This window comes from Larus michahellis, chromosome 13 (genome assembly GCF_964199755.1).
Source record: "Larus michahellis chromosome 13, bLarMic1.1, whole genome shotgun sequence".
Taxonomy (NCBI): domain Eukaryota; kingdom Metazoa; phylum Chordata; class Aves; order Charadriiformes; family Laridae; genus Larus; species Larus michahellis.
Genome location: NC_133908.1, coordinates 11,695,479 through 11,711,177, shown reverse-complemented (window position 1 = coordinate 11,711,177; position 15,699 = coordinate 11,695,479). Strand labels below are relative to the sequence as shown.

Here is a 15,699-nt window from a genome sequence, read left to right as displayed (position 1 = left end):
GATTCATCCTCTGTTAAATCAGGTGGGCTCCTCCTTCTTAATCAGATCGTTCCCCTGTACGCTCTGCTGCTCGCTGCCAAGTTCCGCATAGCTAATACACTGCTCCTGTCAACCAGCTCTTTATTCAGAACAGCTGAGCCAAACTTGGAAGAAAAAGTTGTAACAAAATAATTACAACAATATTCAAAGCAGCTACAGTGTCAGGAAAAGATACACAAAAATGAAGCCACCTAAGAAAAACGTTTACTCATTTATGCTAACATTTAGGTTAAACGCACAAAGATGATACATGCTTTATATTTGTGTCAGAAAAAAGAATTTGACTGTTATTACTGGAAAACACACACCATACACTGTTTTAACAGTCAAGTCCAAGTGGATGAGTCCTTAAAGGAACAAAGTTGGATGGTCTGGGGAGAAATGGGCTTTTGCTTTGGTTTTGGGGTTGGTTTTTTTGTTCTTTAACTCGTTTTAAGTTTTAAGCCAAAGCAGATTTTTCTAGCATCGCTTTATCCTGCCACAGAAACCAGAGTTCTACTGCAAACTCAATATTAGACGCGTGTTTTGCTGGATGAGCAAAATTAAATTTTATTTAAAGTGTGGGACAATGAAATAACACTTCAGATTCATTTCCTTTTAAACATGCTCCTGGTTGAATTTCAAACACTGGGAGAATATGGGCACAGAGGATTTGAGTTACAAAAACCCAACGTTTTAATTAACTGCTTTATTGCAGACAGGGAATTCAACAAAAATTCCCACCAGTATTCAGAAGCCTGTTCAAAATAATCTAAGTTTTATGCCTAAACTGATTAGTATCTGTTTCATAGTGGTACATAAGCAAAGAAATATTACATCTAGATTTTCCCCCCCACTAAACTCAAAGTTATGCCTTTGGTTTACCTTCTCTTAAGTTTATACTAGACTATTTCTTCCCACCGAAAGAAGCCTTTGGTTTGCAGCTGGAACTGGCATGACCAGTAACCACAGCCCAACTGGGAAGCAGTGGCTGCTCAAGCCTTACAGCTTGATCACTTCCAATTAGGTAGCCCCACACTTAGTGCTTTTTTCCACAGGAATAGCCTATCCTTGAGCCGATGTTTCCCCAGGCAGGTCAAACAGAGGTTCTCTAACTTAAGGACAAGGTGAAGCAAGTCATAAACTGAAGTTTGTATCCCTTTTCCCCCCCCACTTCTTTATAAGCGCACAGCAAACCTCAAATTTAAAACATCCAGTTCCACAGCAATACTCCACACTTCCCCACGAAGCCCCGTGTCAGCCTGCACTCATCCGCACGGGCCGAAACGTTACTGACCTGTATCATGTACAGCTGCGCAATTCGATATTCTTCCACACTCATCGGAAGAGGAATACGATATTCCTTTATGAGCATTTTGAATACAAAAATCTTTTGTCCGCTCAGAAACACAATCCAGATGTTTTTAGTAAAGGCTCCTTAAATAATGGCAAGCAAATGCATTGAGGATCCCTGAAAAAGAGTGAGAGAGAGAGAAAGAAAGAAAAAAGAGAGAGAAGCAGTTATTTTCCATTCTTATTGCAGAACATCCTATTAGGAAAAAAAACCCACCCAATCAACAGGCAAACATTAATTTTTTTAATAGCTGTAAGCTTAATAGCAGACAGAAGAATCCCTGGAGTGCTACCAGACCCTTGGTATCAAATTGAACAGAATCTTTTAGAAGAATTTTGATTTGCTTCAGGGGATACCATCAAAGCTATTACCCTCCTGACCTTTGCCACCGTATCAATCAGACTTGCATCTGCAATAGCATCTCCATGGAAGAGATGTGACAAAAGCTCAAAATGGATGGGCAGACCTTTTGCTGCCAGACAATAAAGTATCTCTCCAATGTCTGCAACACACCAGAGATGCATCCACTCAAAGGTATCAGGTTTTATTCTCTCACATTCATTCAGCAGCAAGACAAGGCAATAATTAGACTTCCGCAGCGCTCAGTAACGTGAGGAAGAAAGTCATTTGGATTCTAACAATAAAGACAGCAGAAATGTACTTTTCTTCCCTGCTTTATTCTGAATTACTGTCTTGGTAGGATCCCTTCTCTTTCACCTCCAAAGTAGTCCACAGCCAAAATCCTCCTGCCACTGATGTCGATGCCAGACTCATTCTTACACTCCCACCACATAAGAACACAGCCAAAGATCAAACTGCAACATAAAAAAATCCCATCATACCCCACATCAAGGCAATTTAATGGAACTATTGCTTAAGAATATGGGGAATACAGCATTTCCTACACCAAAGGTTAAAGCAGTAACTTTTCAAATATTCTTAAGATTCCCTATGGGCTGTGGATAAAGACAATAAAAGCACATAAGGGATCACCAAAATCCACCTGTCTGCCGTGTCTGCTTATTGGAAGTCTTCAGATATAGCTGCTGGAGCAAAAACAGCCCCAAACCATATGCCTGGGGAAAAACATCCAGAACAAAACCCACCAATTTATCTAGTGGATTAAACCGTGGTCCGGGAACCAGGAAACCACACTGCTATCAACAGGCCTCAGCACTACTCGGGTGTTTGCGCAGCACTTCACCAACCTTTTACAAGGTTTAGAGAGGATAAAACACATGCCCATGGTCACAGAGCAACAAGGGACAAAATTCAGTACTCACAGCCCAAGTTTACTGACTTCTAACATCCGCAGGAGTCAAAGGGCACCGCAACATCTCCATCTTGCATCAGACTTGGCCCACGCTGAGTTTACACAGGGGCAAGGCTCACCGCAACCCAGCCCAAGGGTTTGCCCGACCCAGGACCCAGGCACGCAGCCCCCGCGCAGCCATGCTGTTAGCTGGCTTTCGTTTGATTGCGGCATTTCTAATTTGGCAGTATAGCAAATCCATCCCGGACCGACTCTTCTGGTATAGCTACCTGTCTGGTGCTGCATCATCTAAACAACTCATTTACAAATTCAATTCTCTGTTTCATTTTATTGCTGTCAGAGCAATCTGTGTGTGTGGAGGGGGGAATAAAAAAAAAAAAAGATAAAAATAAAAAATATCTTTGCCATGGCAAACCCTGTAGAGAATAATTCTGGGAAGACTGAGCTTCCCGACACTGCCATGCCATGTACAGAACTGTGCGCATCCATGTGCACGTGCAGGATTTCCTCCATCAAACTAATCCTCCAGAACAGGTGGGGATAATCTTATTACGCGGTTTTTAATTAGTGGCATGGCAAAGAACAACAATAACCACCAGAGGATGGATCTCAAGCACTGGCCCAATGCTAGGATCCCACCTCCTGGAGCTAATGGCAGTGGGAGACTCAGCTACCTGTCTTGAGCAGTTCGTTATGCTTTAGAGATCTTTGAAAATTAGATTTAAAAGCTTCCTCCCCCCATTCCCCAAATGCTCTGAAAGTGATTCTGCTCCCACCATAAGGACATCAGTCACGTCTGCCTTTGCTGCTTGCTAAAAACAGGATATTTCTATCGATTGGAAGAGATGAATAAAACAAAAAATAGAACCTTAAAAGCAATAAAATGGCAGGAAACCAGTACCAAGATGGAAAAAATGTGCTTATAATGAAGTGCCAGGCAGGTAATAATTCAGATGGCCAAGACACAAGAGGGCTTATTTTATTACAGACTAAAAAACCCAACCATTTTGGCCCCAAGCAGGCACAGCAGCAGCCACCAGCAGCGGCCTCGAAGCACCCAGCGTGCGGAGCGTGCCTGCCCACAGCACTGGCTCCTGCTCCAGCCTCCTGCTTGGCTTTCACCAGAGCTGAAGTTTCTCTTTAAAGTTCCCCTTCAGGTTTCTACTTCCCCACAGTCAATGTTGAAAAGCCGTGTTTCAGCCCAGCCTGCAGGTCTCCGGGTAGCAGCAGGTCCTGATGATGTGCCTGTTGGAAAGGTGACGCTCCCAAAATCTCCTCCAGCAGCTGCCCACTCCAGCTACTGCAACCGGTCCCCAGAAGTTGGGTAGAAAACAACCCTGGAAACACACTGAGCAACAGCAATAACCACGGCGTAACCTCAAAACAAGTGGGCGAGCAGGAAAGGCACCTGGGATCAACAGCCTGACCCAAAGGAGGCACAGAAAAAGGAGACCTCGCTTGTTTGCCCTTTTTTTGTAAGCCAGACTGGTTAAAAAAAAGTTATCAAGATAAGTTTGCAGCTTGGGCTGCCTTTGAGCTGAAAATAACCTGCCCTAACCCTTCGAAGAGCAGTGGAGCCCAGGTGGCAAAGGGTGAAAGATAAACACGGGTTTTCACCAGGTTCAGATCTCGGGGACCACCATGCCAGGTGGGACAGAGGTGACAAAACAGCACTTTCAGACAACTCACTGAGCGCAGTGGCCTCCTTCCAAAGTCTTGGGACTTCATAGAGAATCAAAGCTCACCAAGACCACTTACTGCATTTTCCAAACAAAACACAGAAGTTTGACTGCAGACATGACGGCTGCTACGGAGAGAAGAGAAAGCCCTTCTGGAAGCAAGGGATCCAGGACACAGCTTTGGAAAAGGGGTGTCAAAACACCAGCTGCGTCCCTGGCACTTCCCTGCATCCAGCCCATCGCTATGAGCAGCCAGAGGTGTTTGAATAGAGATGCTCAACATGCCGGGGCTAGCAAGCAGCCGGCGTTTTGACAGCAGGGCTGGATTTCGATTGTCCAGCCGTCAAGCACCAAGCTGGACTTTCCATAGGTTTGCCAAACCCCCGTGGCCACACAGCCAGGGCCGGTGGCAGCCCAAGGCTGTTTGCAAAACTCAGCTTGCACACGGCTTCTCTCAGCAAGAAGAAAACAATGGTGACGCAGGACATTTCCAGACTGGCTGCTATTTCTGCTATAGCCAAGTGGCACATTTGTACAGGCCGTTATTCAATTTATACACAGAGCTGTAGTAACTGTGAAAGCCAGGCGCATAATTTTATACCTCAATTATTTTAAAATCAGGTTCTCAAAGCATCATAATTACGCTCCAGAGTCAATATCCTGCTGCGATGAGTCAGGTCCACCTCTGAGCTATTGCCTCAGGCTGTCTGAAGGCTAATGCACAGCGTGCTGCATTTACTTATGATTTTAACGGCTTCCCTTGCAACAATAACAAACTTTTTAAGAAAGCGTCCTTTCTTAAAGTGGGGGGCGCTATCGGGATCTGCGGAGGCTGAACAGATTCAGAAACGCATCAAAATCTCTCTGTTTAGCCCATGAACTTGGTGTTTGGGGTTGTCACTTTGGGAGCGTCAGGGCCAGTTTCCCTGTTACTAGACGAGGTGGCAGAGGACCAATGACAACCGACAGCTTGTAATTAAGGAATAAGAGTTAGTGCATGAAGGTTATTTAAACTGTGCTACTGGAGGCCTGGAGGCCAAACCCTGGCCAGGCTTGACAGGCTGGCCCTGAAGGGCACGGAAATTGAGTATTACAGCAAAAATCCTGGCTCCTTGACACGGCGGTTGGGTTCAGCGCAGAACCACACTCATGCTGGTGGGTTCAGCCTACAGAAGGGCTCCTACCACCCTGTTCCCAGCTGTGCTGTTACAGCTCTCCTAGCTGTCACCTCAACAACTAATTTTTGACCAGCTCACATTTTCCACGTCCAGGCTGCTGAACACAGGCTTTTTAGGGCTGGAGAGAGCTACGCCACGGCAGCAACAACCCACCCTGTAGAAAGGACTGCTATTTCCCATTTTCGACAGGGAAGAAAAAGCCCTAGATGCAGAGAGCAACTTATAATGAGCTTTTTCTAGCCTCATGCAGGAGGTTCATTTCACGCTATTTTAAAGTTAAAAGACTCGCCCTAGGAAGGAAAAACCCATCCCGGCGGGTCACAGAGCAGCCAGTGGCAGAGGCAGGTACCAGCCCTGGGACTGCAGTCCCAGGTTTTTATCAACCACCGCCCACTCAGGGCTGTGCTGCCTTTTGAAGTTGAGAAAAATCTCCCCTATGAGCTCCCGTGAGCTAAAGATCGATATCCTTGACTTAGCTATTGAACAATTTCCTTGCAATATTTTCACATAACTGAGAAATGAAAGATAATTAACAGAAACAACTGTAAGAAAACCAAGCCAAACATGTAATGGCAAAAGGACAAGCAAAGGCATTTTCTGGAGACCTCACCTATGTCCCTAAAGATTTTCTTCAGGTTCTCTGCTTCTCCTTTATCCACCCAAACAGATGCCTCCTTGACGAAAGCAGTATCAGAGATGTTAACTTTAGTCCCAAGTGTATCAAACACTTGGACTCTGGGAAGCAACACCATGCTGAGCAGCCCGGCCACCTTCCCTCTCCTGTAGCATTCCCTGAGGGAGGATACAGTGCCCTCCTGCAACTGGAAGCTCTGCATATATATTGCGCTTAGATTTATTTATGCCGTTAGAAGAAGCAGCATAAACGTGAAACAGATTCCCAGGACCTAAGTCAGCATTTTTTAAAGGCAGCCTCAACACTCACACCTTGATTAATGCGGCACTCTCCCTCCTGGCCCCAAAGTAGCCTTGCTCAGCTTTATCCATCCAGAATATCACTGCTGCAAAGACCATTCCCTTTATCTGTCACTCCGATCCCATTTGTGCACGGTGTCCCTGTCTCTCAGGAGAAGCTTCCATCAGCATCTGCAAAACATCATTGTTGAAACCTCCTCAGCCCTCGCTCGCCAGCTTTGCCTACCTGGCCCTTGGCAAGGGCCGCAGCACACACAGCCCGTGATCCATCACATGGACCAGCGCGGCCTCGGCATTCTCCTGCCCACATCCCGCTGCCATCCCATCAGGAAGCACCACAGGATAGAGAGGAACTTCGTGTTTTGTGAATGCATGACGATTAGCGCAGTATCAGCTGGAGCACAACTGCCTCCTCCGATCACATGAATGACTACCACTACGTAAAGGTCAAGGGCAAAATGCAACTTATGAGTGTTTTCCAAGCAGATGAACATTGAATGCTCATATTTTACCATCAACTCCTCTCCCCTCTCCTCCCAACCCCGCCACAGTGCTCTCTCCTGTGCAGGCGGTGGGACTGTTTCGAGCAATGTTCACATTGAAAGGTTAAAAAACCCCAACATTTCTATTTAGTAATTTTGTGGCTACCATTATTTGCCGTTAACACTCAACGCCACACTGAAAACTGTCTCTCACGCACACGTGCGTGTTTGATAAACTGAAGAGACAGAATGAGCTTTTTAAAATCAGCAATTTTCAGTTTCCGTAGAGCAGGTCGTACCTGTTGACTGACAGCTAAGCAGGTTTAAAAACTCCTCAGGCCTTGAAAAAAAAAATATCAGAAGTTAAAGCTCCTTCAAAGTGCACAGTTCACACGCTCACTGCTTAAAGGCTGTTGTGTCAGTAAGCAATGTTCTTTGTAATCATACATCTTAATCGTGCATCTAATCTGTCACATATTTTTCGAATAGAAGTTTCTACACGGATGCTTACACGTCCAAGTTTCACGACTGAGCTGAGGTCACATCTGACAGTGAATCATCAGCTAATGAACATTTGCCCACATTGCAAAACCACAATACGGTCCTCTCAGCGCCGGAGGAGATGCAGCGTGTGGCCAGGGTTGGCAGCTGAGCCGGGGGAGCTCCCTGCACTCGCCTCCGCCAGGACTGGCCGCAGCCTACAACACAGGCAGAGAAAAAGGAAGGGAGGGGAAGAGGAAAATGCAACCATGCGTGGAAAACAATTTTTCTCAGGTGTAAACCTCAGGGCAAACTCAAAAGACATCTCAAAGGCAGGTAGGACCGCAATGGACCGAGGATAAAACACTGCTTGAGAAGGTAGACACAGAGCGAACAAGTCGCATTTACAGAGTGAGCAAGTTGCATTTGCAGTACTTGATCTTTTTTCCATTATTAGATACAATTTGACGTCACTTATAGAATTTAAGAGCTCATTGTAAAGCAGACATTTATTACAACAGAAGGATGGAATCAGTCCAAATGCAATATAGCTACACTGGAGCTATTAAATCTTGTTATAGTTCACTGGGCAGCCAAATACTAGCTTGGAGCAGCGAGAGGGAAAAGGGGGAAAAAAAAAAATAAATAATCACACCACACCAGAGCGCAAGCACACAACTTTTTCTCCTTAAATATTCCAGGGTATTGTACTCCTTCTTCATACTTTCCATTCCTATTACTCCTCTAACATCTGGGGAGAGGAAAACTTTACTCCCTTCCTTTCTGCTCTGTAAGTGATGCTGCGGTGCAGAGCAAGCCAGCCCTCTCCATTCACATGCTGACTTCAAGGGGACCAGGGGAAGTCTGTCAGCTGAACTTTGCTTGGAAAATTAACGTTTCAAGTCCTGCCATGCCTGGAGGTTATGCAATAATGAACTAATAAAGAAGCCATTAAAAGAACTAATACGCACACTGAAGTCACAGATGAGTTCAGAGTGAAAGACAAACCAGCCTCTAATCCTTTTGCTGATGCTGGAGATAAAGCTGAATATTAAAAAGAACGCATCTGAAATTAAAGGTTAAAAGTTTCCAAGTAGTCTGCACGAACACAGCAGCCACAAAACCCAGCGTCCTGTGGCCTCGCTGCAAAGCCAGACTCCTCCGTTCAGCTGAGCTAAAGGAACCAGGCAGATCCTGCTTTTAATGGGTTGCTCTTAGTCCAAGTCTCTCAGCGTTACGTACTGAAAATAGGCAGACATTACACACGCACATATAAATACATATAGATGTGTAATATGTGTTTTATATATAGACACGCATATAAATACACACACAGAGTAACAAAAATAAAAGCAGCATTGACAATGTGGTAAGTGCAGTGTGTTGGCTGAAAACAGATTGAAAATTGCTGGCGGGTGAATAAACTACTGTAAAGAAAAATCCATGCAATGCTACAGGCACACGGCAATGGACAGCACTTTCCTTTCATTTGTGGCACGTCCATTAGCTGAAGGCCACTGCCAGGCACAAGTCTGCATACTCTGTGGGCAGCAGCGGCAGAGAGATGGGATGCTGGCCAAGTTTAAAAAAAAAAAACCAAAACAAGTATATCTCATTTCCAAGGTATTTGCATTTACACTTCACATCTCTGGGTGCCACAACCTCTCTTCCTAAGGAAATTCAGGAGGAGAGTGAGCAGAAGTGTGCTTGGTGCCGTCCCCACTGGTTGGTCAAGGCTTCACTTGGATTAAGAAGTAAAAAGCCAACAACAAACCAAATCATGCTCTTAGTGTCCCATGAACAACCCTTTTACCTAGCTCACAGCAAACATGCTGGCAGCAGCAAGGCATGGGAATGTAAGGAGAAAGACCAAGGATGAACCAGAGTCAAGGCATGACCTCACCTGTCTATCTCAAGAGAGGATCCACAATATCCCTCTTCTCAATCTCTCCAATAGTTGCTGCACTGGAAATTACATTAAAACTATCCAATACCCTCCATTTTTTCCTTTCTTATTACAACAACAAGAGCTGGAAGTCATGAGAGCTGCCACTTTTTAATCTTACCAATGACTAAGCATGAAAATCAGAAACTGAGGGTAAGAAATGTTGAGAGCAGCGAGGCCGAGGCGCAAGAGCTCTGCAAACCGCTGGTGACCAGCTCACCCAGAGGGTGCTCAGGCACCCAGCTGAGCACAAACCCACGCTGAGACTTGCTTTGAAAACACACGGCCTTACAGATAAAAACTGCTCAGGAAACAGGACTATTTATCTTTTTTTTAAAGAAAAAATTAGGAATGAAGAAAAACTCTTCAAGCTGCAGAAACAAGGCATCTTGGAGTCTCCAGATTGCTTAGAGATGTAAAAGGCTTTTGCTGTCCAACCTCAGTTACCCTCAATACAGTTCAAGCCCCTCTCTTTGTGAGCTAATCTCAGGAGAGGCAGGAAATGGTTCATTATTTTCTTCCACGATTCCTCTTTTTCATGTTCAAAGACCATGCAAGGCCTCTCTCTCTTGCCCTTCACCCCTTCTCCCACCAATCCTCACCTCCAAGACTGGTGTGAGCCACAGCAGTCCTGAAGAACAAGGACAACTTCATGTCTTCCCTGTACCCCAGCACGATATTTGCCAGCAGCGTAAGGCAGCGGATGGCCGCTCTGTCCGAAACCCATTGCAGCCTTATTTCATCTCCTGCAGAACGGCAACTACACCAGCCATTCCTCATTTTATAGTTTATTCATGGGCCTTTGCACTCATCTTTTCCAAATTATAGCCCGCTGTAGATGATTTCTCAAGGTTATTTTGAATTTTTATCTCCAAATACCTGCAGATCCACCAAACCTGTTTTTGAGACACAAAAATGCTACTTTGGGATTTGAGTCAACACTGGACAGACTCTGGATTGCTTCCTCAGTAACTCCCTATCGAACTGGAAGGAGACATCAACAGCTATTCCACGTTTTCAGTAGTTACAGTCTAGATGGAAATAACATTTTATTACCTCACTTATGCAAATATGATGTGGAAAAGGAAATAACATTCATAGCAGGTTTAAAAAGACTATTTCATGGAGGGAAACACTGTATGATTGCAAAGTCAGTGTTACAGCACCGTAATACTTCACCCTGGTTTCATTAGGCTGAGATTTACCTTGCCTAAAGGCAAAATAGGGATAGAGAAAATAAGTCCTGCTCCATCAGAAGAAACTTGTAATGATGCCTAAAATTCTTGTATGGGAGGCAAGACAAACGCAGCAGTGAAGGCTGATGAATAATATTGCAATTGAGATTGAAAGTAAGAGGCCATTTTGCACAAGAGCGGTAAATGTTTAATACCTCTGTTGCCTCTTTCATCCACAACACCAAGAGATTAACAAGGTTTCTTTGGCTGTGTAATTTCTTTGGAGTTTTGATCTTGGAAATAATTACACTAAATATTTTATAAGTGCTTTTGAAAGTTTTTTGGGTTTGGTTTGGTTTTGATTTTGTTTTTTTTTTTTTAATAAAGAAAAAAAAGAATCGCTAGCTGCTCTCAGACTGCAGGAGGATAATGAAGGTGCATGGATAATCAATAACCATTTTCAGTTCATTATTCAGCACATTTTGGGCTGGTGTTATTTCTTCCCCTCTACCATTCCGCATCCCACATACAGAGTGATGTAGCATTTTTAAACCATCAGATCTTACTGCTTTTGCAAATCATCCTTAATGCTAACCACAACATGGAACCCTCAGCCTCTAATAACGCCTACATAATTTATAGGTTTCCAGGGCGTTTTCAGCTAAGCAGATTGCAAGCTGAGGCAGAGGAGGCCAAATTGAACTACATGCCAGACTGGTGGAGTTTCTTCTTTGGCCTGGGTAACAAATTGCAGGGTGATTTCTTATCACTCAAACTTGTTAAAAAGTCTAAAAAAAGGGTAAAGCTTCTGTTTTAAGTCACCTCAAGAGTTCCCAGCTCAAGGGCCATGGGACAGGTAACTCCAGGCTCCTCCGTGGGGAGCCGTTGTGGGGCTGGGGCTGCTGATGGGGCCAGGCCCTTTTCTTTGCCCCAGACCCAGCTGCTGCACCTCCTTAAAACTCAGGACCTTTGCAGGTTTTTCCAGGACCTGGTGTAACATCTTCCAGGAAGAAGAGACGCCCTTGCATTGCTAGTGGTAGGGACTGAACGGAGGCACAGCAGTTCTGAGCAAGGACAGAAACATTTCCATGTTCTCCTGGAAGAGGAGGCACGTTCAGGCACGCGAGGATTAAATCAGGAGCCTTCTGGAAGTAGGAGAAAGTCCTCCCTAGAGGAGGCTAACACCTGCCTCTGCCTTCCCAGAAGGGAATCCACATTTGCTGAAGTGGTTTTAAAGCCCTAGGAGAGGGCAGCTTTTCCTAAGAACTACACAATATTGGTTCATCTAACTACTAAGACCCAAGACTGGCCCAAGCAGCCTAACGCCAAAGCTAGTTATTTTTACATTACACATCCAGGAGGGATATACATCCCAGCACATTTTTCACAGTATTCGTATAATGACAAAGACAATTCCTGGTGCCAGTTCTCCCTCTAACAGCGTGGTGACTCATTGCTGGAGCGCTGCTGGCTGCCAACGTTTTCCTACGCTAGTGCCCAGTCATCCCCAGGGGTGACAAGCCCAGGACCAGCGCCATCGTCCTGGAAGCTGCTGTGACCGCTGTGCTCGGTGAGATGAGAAGCCCTGAAGCAAGGTGAAGGCGTGAAGGTCCATTTTTACTTCTCCACACCTTTGCGTCTGCGGGGTGTTTCACACGCTTCTTCCAAACCAGGATGCAATGGCCAGTTCAGGCAATGAGACACCCCAGGGACACTGCCAAGTGTTAATCCACATCCCCGTTCCCACCTCCCCTGGGAAAATCCAACACAAAAAAACCCCACGGGAGATACTAAAATATAGCCGGACCTGCAAACTGAATCCAGGACTTGGCAAGGATGAATCCATCAGACCCCACTCACTTTCCAAGAGCATAAGCAGAGGAAAAGCAGCCACCATGCACAGACAATTCTCTCTTTATGAAAATCAAAACCTTACGATTTTACAGAGTGGCGTTAAATTGGAATCTGCCTGAGACACCAGCATCCCCACTGTAACCCCAAAACTCCCGTAAGATTTTGATTTATTAGTTTAGCTAGAAAATCGGAAAAAACATGCTATTTATTAATGCCTTTTTTTTTCTTTAAAAATTCAAGTTTTCATGGCAGAGAAATGGAAGTGAACAGTCTGTTACATAGATGCAATGCAGGAGGCAAACTGAACATGTATTTTGCAGTTAGATACAGGCTGAAAAGATAAAAGACAAAAAATGCAGGATGCCCTGCCATATGGTATTGGAAGAGAAAATAAAAGTCAAGTTATATCTATACCTTCAATGCAAGCAAACGCTAGAAATGAAATTTAAAAAGCATCCACAACAGATAACTGCAAAGAATTTAAAATGCTATTTTAAAATAAAACAAACAAACAAAAAAACCCCACACACATGCACACGTTTGGTTTCACCTTCTTGCTATGTTTTTCTTTTTTAATCACCTCTTCACTTCCTTCTCTGAATGTACCAACCACCTTCCCAACAGTCCTGACAGTTCACTGCCACAGCCATCCATCCTCTGATGTCCCACAACAGAGAAACCTTCGTGAACCTCAAGGCAGAGGACACCTGCAGTAAAGTTAATCATAATAAAACACCCAGGTGCCGAGACAGAATTGGGCTAGAGGAGGCTGATTACACCGCAGAGAGTGACATTGTCACTCCCAGGAGGGAAGCCAGCTGCACCTTTGTATATTTAACTTCTGTACAAGCTTTTGTGAACACGAAGTACGGCGTGTTTCTACCTAATACTTATAAACCCTTCTCTAGATGAAACTCAGGGCCAGCTGTACGGTCTTCCATTTGTTTGGTTTTCTTGACACGCAATTCGATTACCATTCCCATCATTTTGCAGACTTGATGTGAAGCAAAACGTGATATAATAGGGAAAGAAAATGGCATTGCGAAAGGAACGTGAGCAGCCTGGACGCTCTCAGTCAGAAACACCCATGTCAGGGCAGGCTCCGAAAAAAAATAATAATAAATGATGAATTCACCGCAAGCCAAGGACAGGAGCAGTGCCTAAGGAGACAAATGCGGGTACTGTCAAGAAAAGAGGAAACAACACTATTTGACTGAGTCACCCACCCCGAGTAAGCACACGCGGAGTGGCGTGGCTGCTCCAGACCTACGAGCGCGGCAGTGCCCGGCTGGTGCCCGGCTGAACTCCTTGCAGCCACCTCGCACCACTTGACAGATGCATTAAAGCTCTGCCCTGGCCTCAGGAGCCAGGGCAACCATCATTATCCCTCATTTGCTGGTAAATTGAGGTACAGAGAGAAAAGCGATCTGGTCCAACATCCAAGAGAGAATTAATGATGAAGCAGATTCAGGAGTTTCTGGGTCCAGCTTTTGCTATAAAATAATATATTATTTTTAATAGAAGAGGGAGCGGGGGAGCTCAATTAAATTAAGTTTCCCTCATAACAAGCCCAATTCTGCAAGAATAAAACGCAGAAGAAATTTTTTTTCTTCTTACCAACTACCTTTGGAGCTATCAGTAATTTCTGCAGAAAATAAAGTAATTCCTAAAAATTATCGCAGTTAATAAATTTCTCCAAGAACCCAGAGGTTCTCCGCACACATCCCACCCCATCTCCCCCAGCACTCAGGCACACCCTTTTCCTGCAGGAAAGCACCTGGAAGCTTCAAGAACTTTTCCGTTTTGTTTAAGTTTGGGTAGATCCGGATTCCCTTGATGCAGTAACTTGAATGAAGACGAGCAGAGCCGCCCAGGCAGCCTGCCATAGTGCGTGGCTTCATTACACTGGGGATAAGCGTGGCCACGACCAAACGCTCACCCCTCCCTCCTCTACGAGGGCTACAGATCTCCTGACTGTTTCTACAAATGAGAAGGGAAGAAGCTAGTCAAGATCAAAAGATGCTCAAACCCTCACTTAAAGCAGTATCCTCAGAACCCCGTGCAAACAATCCTTGCTGCCGATAACATTATCAGATGTAATTAAGTTGTTCTCCGAACCCAACTGTGACATTAATATCTTGGGAATCACAAAGCAAACTAATTTTTCAGCTGTCAAATCCACAAGACAAAACTCTGAAGCAATTCCTTTGGCCTTTTATTACGACCCGTTTTGCTGTTGAACCCCTCCCATCGCCTCTCCCCACTGCCACTGATTTCAAAAAGCCAGGATCTGGCTTCACGCAGACTGCTCTCCAGGAAACAATTCTCTTTCCTACAGAGAATTTCTGGACATAACAAAGCATTCACTAGCCCTAGACCACATATTGTAGTTTTAGCCCAAAAAGGCAAGCAGAGAGCTTTCCCAAGGGTGGATTTCTCATGTTCCTTGAGGACTTGTGTGGAATTCCGTGCGGTTTTATTCCCCAAAGTAAATTGGATTTCAACTGTCTTCTCCAACTAAAAATTAAACTTCACAAGTCAGGGTGTCCTACAATGGGTCATTCTGTGCCCGTGGGGTGAAAGAAAGCAATTTAATGAGGATCAAAACAAAACAAACAAAATCTGTTTCCTGACCTCCGAGACCTGTTCAAATAAACTTTTCTCCTCCCTTCCCCACCACACATCCGAATTGTATCGAGTGTCCTTTTTTGCAACCTCCTTTATAAGAAAGTGTGACAAAAGCAAGCCCACGAAGGGTTATGGCACAAAACTTTCCTTTTCATTAGATGCGCCATAGGATGGAAACCTTGTTCCAGCCTGACAAGAGCTGAGGAAGCAAAGCACAGAGCAGAAAGCGTCACTCTGTCGGTTCAGATTTCAGGGACAGCTCTGAAGGCCTTGACCAAGCGGTGCAGTTTCCTGTCCTGCCTTTACAGGTCTCACCCTGGTCTGGCCCATTGTTTTACACCTCGAGAGCTTCTCCGTCCTCGCTGTCGCAGTTTCGCGTGTCAGCTGTCAGATAGCAAGAGTGCCGCACAGCCTTTGCAAGAGCCACGCATGCCCTTCTTTAAAGGGCATTACAGCTGTATTTATATCTGACATAAATCTGCTTTGTAAACAGTGACCTGATTCAGGATCTGGACTTTCTTAGACGGCAACATCAAGAGCACACGTGTACGCTGGCCCCTAATGGGCAGCACCAGACCTGCCTGACCACGAGAGGAGACGCTGCTCACCCTCCTCGCCTGCTGCAAGGTGGCGGCATCTAAAAGCCTCTGGAACTGGCAGGTGAAAGTGACAAATCACCAAAAGCTGGAGGTTTTGGCAT

General features: G+C 45.0%; 1 protein-coding gene across 14 annotated transcripts in view; it reads right to left on the bottom strand.

Moving 5' to 3' along the window:
• The window catches only part of PITPNM2 (phosphatidylinositol transfer protein membrane associated 2), a 137,127-nt gene that overhangs the window by 65,774 nt on the left and 55,654 nt on the right, over positions 1–15,699 (bottom strand). For 13 of the 14 annotated variants that reach the window (XR_012589821.1, XR_012589822.1, XM_074606936.1 and 10 more), the window contains one exon: positions 1,316–1,489. The exons of the other annotated variant lie outside the window; for it this stretch is intronic. Coding sequence is in view for 11 of the 13 variants with exons in the window: in XM_074606936.1 (XP_074463037.1) it covers positions 1,316–1,393 (78 nt within the window). In the remaining 2 variants the exon portion in view is untranslated. The remainder of the gene's footprint in view (positions 1–1,315; positions 1,490–15,699) is intronic. 14 annotated transcript variants of the gene reach the window in all.